Genomic DNA, 8,775 nt, shown 5'->3' with positions numbered 1-8,775 from the left:
GATCCTTTTTAGATTTATATCCGGAACAAGGTCAGCTCGACAGAAGCCACCATTTTTGGACCGTGATGTTCTTCAACACACTTGGGAATGGAAGTTTGAGGTCAGGGATAATAAATGTTGATACTTTGAAAGTTTCTTGGTCTTATTGCTCAAAAAATACTTAGAATTACTTTCTGTATGCTTAATTACTTTTGAAAAGTACTAGTGCAGTAAGAGAGAGAGGGAAGTTGTTATTATTAATCAATGACTTTTTTTTCAAGAATTTCTTCAAGGTTTTGCCAAAATAAACACTGGAGTTCTGGCATATATACATACATATATATGTATATATAGACATATGTATATATACATACATATATATGTATATATAGACATATGTATATATACATACATATATATGTATATATAGACATATGTATATATACATACATATATATGTATATATAGACATATGTATATATACATACATATATATGTATATATAGACATATGTATATATACATACATATATATATATATATACATACATATATATATATATATATATATATATATATATATATATATATATATATATATATATATATATATATATACATATACATATATATATATACATATATACATATATATATATACATATATATATATATATATATATATATATACACACACACACACGTTAGACAAAGACTAACCACAAAAGCAAATAAACACTTTGTAAAAATACATTTGCATTTAAAAATACGCTTTAATAGACTACTTTTAATACAAAACTTGAATACAAATATTGGTTTTTACTGTGTGGTGAAACTCAGGATTACATCATTCCTCACAAACGTACTTATTCAAACTTAAGTACGAGGTGAGACCGAGGCACCAGAGTCGAACTCGTTTTCTATCTCACGCGTCCTTTAATAAAAAATAATGACATGGAGTGTATGAATGAACTGAGGTAAACATCAACAACATTATCCTTTTTCATTAAGACTCAACTCGTCACCATGGCACAATATTAAGAAACAATGTACCTGAAAGTGTCTCTTTAGCCCGATTTTAGCTCATTTGGTTCTCGCTACTTCACTGCTGTCGTACTGTTTCACAAAAATGACCGACTGGTCAGTACCGGTCGTCTTCTCCGAGTGGTTTCCATGGAAACAAACATACACCGCGTATATGTTCAAGTGCAATTACTGTACTGCTGTGTGTCCTTCTCTAATACTCGGCAGGTATCTACGCAATAAGTAACACTAACAGATACTGGCCACACACACACACACACACTTGTGTTCATATGGTGAAGCTCGGCACTGGCTCATACGGAGCCACGTACATGACATGGTAAAAAAAACAATTAAATTGTGCCCACAAAATACTACTTTGTGGCCACAAAGTAGGTATAATGTGCACACGAAATACTAATTAATAATATCATCATCCCTAGACAGTTGGGTAAGCAAATCGAGCACACCTCCTCTAAGGTCAAAGGTAGTCATAGGTTAGTATGTCGTCCAAAATGTGACGAAATGTCATAGGTTAGTATGTCGTCCAAAGGTAGAGGCAGTAGCGTGGCTAAAGCTACGCGATGGACATAGATAGCGTGATAGAGTTTGATTTTATGCTGGGATTGAGCTACAGAGACATTCTGAAAAGCCTGTCATTGGCATTTAAACAGAACATTGAGAGGCAGTTTTCTTTACCGGCACAGGTACGACAATAACAACACAACACTGCTTGATTTGCTTACCCAGGTGTCAAGGAATGTTAATATTATTATTATTATTATTTCCTGCACACATTACACCTACTTTGTGGCCACAAAATAAATATAACGTGCGCACGTTAGACTTATTTCGTGAGCATAATTTATTGAATTTTTTTACCCTGTCATATCCGGGGCTCCGTAGATTCAGGTTCGCAGCCTGACAAATGTTGTAAGACAAGTGCAGAAAGAGGAATGCTTTGTTGATACTGGCTATATTTCATCACCCCAAAGAAATCACTTAATATTATCATTATGTTCAGTAAAAATCGGTCAACGACAAGGTCCAGCTAATTACTCTGTTCAGCCTGTAAGTATTTACAGTATTGCAAGAGCATGAAATAAAATGCGAGCAAGGAGGAACTACGTGGGATGTTTACTTCGGAGCCAGTGTGACGGTTAAATGTCCTGGAGGCCGTCTACACTGCCCCCTACTGTCTGTTAACGGAAAACCAGCCGCGGAAGATCAGGGCCGACAACCCCGGAGTCCTCAGAATCAGGAGGTCGAGCAAAGGCTCGGGTAACCACGGTGAGGATAAAGCGGTAGACGACGGATGGATGTTGACAGGAAACTGTAGGGGGCGCTCCGCTGTAGAGTTCAAGGCTGTGTCGGTTTCTTTTGGTAGATACAGACGTGACTGTAATCTTTCATTCCGCCTAGCCCTAACGACGCACGTGTTCCTTATTCTCACGACGTACAATAACAACAACGCATAGTAGTAAAGAATTTACTACAATCAGGAAATATAAGTTACAGTAGTTAAAGAATTCTTATTCGATTACATGAACGCGTACAAAAAACACTTGGAATGAATACTGTACCTCCGTGTGTTTCCTAATAACTTCAAGTATTGCGTTATCCATTTGGAGCGGGACTTCATGATCTGTACCACAGAGCAGGACAGACTTTGCTCTGGGAAAGTCGCGAGTAAAACAGTTCACTAATAATAAACCCAGCACAGTGCGAGCGAGTCCGACGGGTCTACCGGACGAGCCGCGCTCAGGCCGGTTTCTCCTCCGCCTCGCGCTCCTCTTCCTCCCGGTCGTCCTTGACGATGCCCTCGTCGATGCTCTCCAGCCTCAGCCTCTGACCGTCCAAGTATCTGGGTCTCGTGGACGCCCTCGTCAGGAACAGTGTCCCCGGCAGAGCCACGTCCTCCCCGAAAAGGGAGAGTTTGGCGTCTTTCTCTATCGCCTTCGCCAGGCCGGCGGCGAAAATGTCTAAAGATTTGTGAACCTCTGCGTGGACTTGGACTGAGGATGTGTTTTCAGCTGAGGAGAGAAGACAAAAAGAAAGATGCAGACGCTGAATGACTTTGACCTGCGGGGGGAGGGGCGGGAGGAACTGAGGAAATGACAGGAAGAATCCGGGAGGAGGGAGGAATGAGGATGAGAATGAAGGGAAACTGAACTGTTTTTTCTATCAGAAGAATGAGGACAACCTCATTTCTCATTTTTACCCCGTTGAAAGTGAGGGTAAAAATCATCCACACGGAACCGGTATTTTGGGATGCCTAAAGGAGTCCCAGAGTGGACAAACCCTTGCGTTTATACGCAACATGGGAAAGAGGCTCACATCTCTTGCTCTTCTTCTTGTATTTGGAGTTTGTACCCAGCATGCAAGCTCCACGTTGTCGTCTTCTGTGGCTGCGTTACAGCGCCACATACGGGAGCAGGGTTGCGTGGAGGAAGACATTTCTTGAAACAACGCCACGTTTACGGAAGACTACTTAAAAAAAGAACAAAGAATAAGACCGTACAGGGAAAGTTCTGCTATGTCCTAAAAAAAATGGGACACTTGTTGAAGACGGTAACTTCATCAGGAGTTTTATACAAGCGGGAGCAACGGGTTTTTCATATTGTTTGTAAAAAAAACAAAACAAACTGCCATCGGTAGCTGCCGTTGTGTCGTCAATGTCTGGAAATGATAGTGTGGACTAGTTTTGTTGTGGTTAACGCTCATTTAACGGTGGTAACATTAGTGTCTTTGGATTCTGTTAACATGGGAAACACCTCATAACCCTCAGATTCTAATTGTGTGGTGAACCCTCTGTGTGTGTACAAAGTGAACTTCCCTCCTCTCTAGACTTTTGTGGAGCGGGACGGGAAATGACAGATACCTTTGGAATGCTCCACCTGGTCTTCAAAGGTGACCGAGCTCCTCCTCTTCGTGGACGGATTCCCGTGCTGCTGTGCGTGGGAGGAGCCGTCGGTGGAGAAGTTATCCAGCAGCATCACGTCTGTGCCTGTGGGGGTGGAATCATCATCATCTAACATTTATTTGTGTAACACAAGACATTACTTGTTATAATAACAATATACTGACATTAAAATGCGGATTGTGAAACGTGAATATGAGGCTGAATGTTACACAGCTGAACAGGGCTTTCAAGAATAATCCATACAACTTTATCTTCGTAGGTTTAATGACTGTTTCTGATGCTCAGGTCTCTCACAATGTAAAGGCAACCAGGAAACACAGTAACAGAAATAAACACAAAACTAAAACAAGGTTTTAACTTAAAATAGCACCAATTTCACAGCATCAAGTGACATGTACGTGAAATTATACACCAGTGTGCAGTAGAGCATTGCCCTATACATTAATGTCCTATATTTAAAGCATCACATCAGTGACGTAATTTAAAAGCCAATTTGGAGGAATCCTTGAGACACGCATCACACGGACCAGTGACTCTCAATCCTGGTCCTCGGGGAGCCACTGAGGACCAGGATCGAGTCTGAGGTTCACGTCTGTCACACTCGGTTTCCCGTCTCCTCTTCACTGTCTCGGTTTAAATAACAACAGACAAACAGCAACACTTACACGAGTCCTGGGTGAAACTGAAGCCAGTGTCTCCTGTGCTGCTCCCAGGAGCCAACAGATGTCCTCCTCCTGCCAGCATGGCAGTCAGGTGAGGGGACATGCCCAAGTCTGCAGCAACACAAGAACATCCAGGTCAAACAACAATCGCACAAACTCAACAAAAAATAAAGACTTACGATTACTTATACTGTTATTTATAAGTGATTTATTATCCTACCTGTTTAATATTTCTAATTATTATTATTTATTTATTTATTTATTTATTTAAATTTAACTATATTTAACCAGGTAAAAAAACAAACATTGAGATCAAGACCTCTTTCACAAGGGTGACCTGGTCAAGAAGCAGCAGCAGCACACGTCATAGTTAATAAAACTTTGAAATACAAAAGTGCAGGTGTTATGGTTGCAGTAACAATTTAATAATAATAATTGGCCATTTATTACTTAATAAATCTTAGTTTTAACTTAGGTTTTCACATTTTTGTTCTCAGAAACTTGATTAACGCTGCTTTAACGCTTTTTAATATACAAAGGTTTATTTGACAGTTAAGCTGTTTGATGAGCCGCTGAACCATGTATATTGATATTTAGTTCATATTGATTTTTTATTTTAAATAATTATATATATATATATACATACATACATATACACATATATGTATATATATATATACACATATACACACATATATATATATACACACATATATGAATATATATATGTGTGTATATATATACATATATATGTATATATATATACATATATATGTATATATATATACACACGTGTATATATATATATATATACATACACACATATATATATGTATATATATACACATATATACACGTATATATATATATATACACACACACACACATATATACGAGAGCGCTGCAGTGCAGACAAAAAAGGCAGATTGGAGAAACAGAGCACATGTGCGACTCTATAAATGGTTATTAATGTTGCACAATTGTGTGTATCATTTGTTATAAATTAACTGTTAAATGCAGATATATATCAGTAATATTATACATCAGAAAAAAAGAAAAGCAGAACAACATCATACCTCAGTCACCTGCTGCCTCAATTTTTGGCATCAATAATAGAAAAAAAATAATCATATCAGTCCGCCCACGTATTAATATTACTGTTAAATACTAATGTTCTTGTTTGCTGATCTTTATTTGAGTTTCAGTTATTCGTCACTTCACTGATTAATCATAGATACTTTTGCTTCTAAGGTAAATTCTTCTGCTTTTTTGGACCTTTTGTCAAATCAGAATACAACATCATGTGGCGCTTTAAGAAGTCAAAGCACACACAGTTATGCCACCACTACTAAAAGAATTCTAAATAATAACACTCCCACCTGTGATTCTGTTGGAGATGCTGAAGAGCCGGGACGTCCTGTGCCGCGTCGCAAACGACTCTCTGTAGTAGCGGTCGCCAAAGCACATCCCCAGCAGCTCCTTCCTCACCGTCTTGTTCCACAGGCCGTAGATGAGCGGGTGGCACGCGGCGCTGCAGAAGGACAGCCACGCCACCAGAGTCTCCAGCCCCTGAGAGACGCTGCCCTGTCCCCACAGAGCCTCGCTGCACACCACGCAAACGTACGGCCCCCACGTCACCAGGAAGGTGCCGATCACCACCAAGATGGTGACGAAGGCCTTGCACTGGCTGCCCGCGTACACGAGACTCCGCCGGCTTCCGTTAGACGACGTGGACGTGCTCGAGTTCTTGCGTCCGTTTTTCTGAGCTCCGTTGGAGTCTTCGTGAGCGACGACGACGGTGCCACAGTGGACTTTGCGGGCTTTCATGCGGGCCACGCGGAAAATGACACCGTAACAGGCCAGCATGACCAACAGGGGCGGGAGGATGCACCACGTGACCCAGAAGGCCGTGTAGCTGGGCTCCCTGTGCCAGGACGCCACACAGGTCCACTTGAAGCAGTCGAACTCGAAGGAGGACCAGCCGAACAGAGGAGGCAGACAGCCCACCAGAGAGTGAAGCCACACGTACGCGATCACCACCACCGCCCGGTTTCCTGTGATCTTCATGGGGTAGATCATCGGGTAGAGCACTGCGTAGTACCTGTCGCAAAACAAAAACAAGGAATAATGATGGACAGTGAAGAGATTTGAACGTGAAATACAGAAATTCATGGCTGTACTTTTCCTGCCTACAGTACTGTAAGGGGATTTCTGAAAAGCCAGAAACAGAGGAGCTCGGTAGGAGAACAAAACCCACACTGTTAACTATAATTCCCAAAGGTGCTCGGGGTAATTAGGACATTAGGACAGTGAGGGTACGTAGCAGAGAAACTTTACAGTGAGGCTTAGTAACTACATTTTACAATCCTCTGTGCTCCCTGACAACAACAATTACTGATAAATAAAGATATCATTTCAATAAAATTGAACCTTTATTAGACCTTTGTGCACTGTTAGGTTAGGTATGATCCCGTACGATATATTGATTAATAATACATAGATAGATCCTTTATTGATCTCCAAAACAGGGACTAGGGCTGCAACAATTACATAATCGATTAATCATCAACCACTTCTTTATTCTTATTAATAATAATAATAATAATAATAATAATAATAACAATAATAATAATAAAATAACAAGTTTTCAGATTTTTCACCTTCTCAAATGTGAATATTTTCTTGCTTCTTTGTTCAAAATAACAAAGAAAAACAAGACATTCGAGAACATCATCTACAGCATTCAAATAAATGGCTTGTTACTAGGCTTTTATAGAGCTGACTATTTGAATCAGTTGGGTTGGAGCAGAGAAACATCTAAAACATGCGTGAGGATTGGGATAGAGAAACACTGATTTACAGGTTCTAAAAACACTGATCAATTTCTGACACATAATGGACCAAGCGATCGACCAAATCGATTAATCAAGAAAATGATCAATAGTTGCCATCATAACTGGGATGTTTTTGATTTTTGTTTGGAGGCTACTCCATAAATAACAAGATACAATATAGACAAGTGAAGTTGTTTTGTTTAAACTCTCAACTCAAATTCGTTCTTCAGAGAAAGCGCATGCAAGCGCATACATGATTCATTTGACTGGTATGTTGAACAGAGACGAGCTCTGCCTCCTCTAATTTGTCACAAATTACACGGTCAAATATGTTACACTGCATTTACATTTCATCACTAAAAAGTGCTCTAAAGCGTGATGTACTATACGACTAGTAAGTTCAGAATCAGCCACGGTGCAGCGCGGTGTATAGAAACCAGTGGAAGCTCAGCTTCAATTGATCTCTATGAGAAAGCACAGAATAGTTTTGTTGTTTGTTTTTTTTACTGTGGTGAACGAGACAGTGATTGAATAAAGTAGCTTTCCTTGCTTCAAAGGCCAGCAACCACCACTGATAGCTCCATAATATGACTGGAGCTTAACTGATTATCCGTGTACTGGATAAAATTGAATTGTAAGTAGACGTTTGTATATAACTTAACCGTGTAAGTCTGACTCATGCTTGTCACTTGAGCTGGGGAAAAACACCACGACTTACAAATGCTTACAAAATTAGCTAATCTTATTTACAAAGATGCCTGAAAACAGGAACCACAGAAAAACTCTGAGACACAGAGCAAAGGGTTGATTTAAAAATAAATGTATACATATATACATACATATATATACATACATATATATATATATATATATATATATATATATATATATATATATATATATATATATATATACATATATATATATATATATACACATATACATATACATATATATATATACACATATACATATATATATGTATGTATATATATATACATACATATATATATACACATATATACATACACATATATACATATATATATGTATATATATATATATGTTATACATATATATATATATATACATATATATATATATATATACATACATATATATATATATACATACATATATATATATATATATATACATACATATATATGTATATATATATATATATATATACTTTTCTCGATTAATCGATGAGTTGTTTGGTCCAGAAAATGTTGATCTATGTTTCCCAAACATTGAAATGATTTGACCAAAATGATAGCCTTTTGTTGATTTCAGTTTAATTATTGAAAAAAAAAACACTACAGCCCTAGTACAAATATATGTGCACAACATAT

General features: G+C 38.3%; 1 protein-coding gene across 1 annotated transcript; it reads right to left on the bottom strand.

Annotated features, from left to right (window-relative positions):
* Positions 1-1,602: 1,602 nt before the first annotated feature.
* Positions 1,603-6,687, bottom strand: LOC122785557 (G-protein coupled receptor 161-like). Its single transcript, XM_044051422.1, has 4 exons — positions 5,966-6,687; positions 4,590-4,697; positions 3,883-4,008; positions 1,603-3,034 (listed from the first exon to the last, which is right to left on the bottom strand). Exons 1-4 carry the CDS (start codon positions 6,663-6,665, stop codon positions 2,763-2,765), a joined length of 1,206 nt encoding a protein of 401 aa, XP_043907357.1. The 5' UTR covers positions 6,666-6,687; the 3' UTR covers positions 1,603-2,762.
* Between the last annotated feature and the right edge of the window lie 2,088 nt (positions 6,688-8,775).

The sequence above is a fragment of the Solea senegalensis genome, linkage group LG2, assembly GCF_019176455.1.
Source record: "Solea senegalensis isolate Sse05_10M linkage group LG2, IFAPA_SoseM_1, whole genome shotgun sequence".
Lineage (NCBI taxonomy): Eukaryota > Metazoa > Chordata > Actinopteri > Pleuronectiformes > Soleidae > Solea > Solea senegalensis.
This window is presented reverse-complemented; position numbering and strand designations above follow the sequence as displayed.

What these genes read in the sequence shown, in the direction of transcription:
- LOC122785557 (XM_044051422.1), bottom strand. Translation starts at nt 6,665, where the DNA reads ATGATCTACCCCATGAAGATCACAGGAAACCGGGCGGTGGTGGTGATC. An exon ending in CAGTTTCACCCAGGACTCGT is followed by an intron (nt 4,009 to 4,589) that starts GTAAGTGTTGCT and finishes CCACCCCCACAG; the next exon opens with GCACAGACGTGATGCTGCTG. An exon ending in CCAGGTGGAGCATTCCAAAG is followed by an intron (nt 3,035 to 3,882) that starts GTATCTGTCATT and finishes TTCTCTCCTCAG; the next exon opens with CTGAAAACACATCCTCAGTC.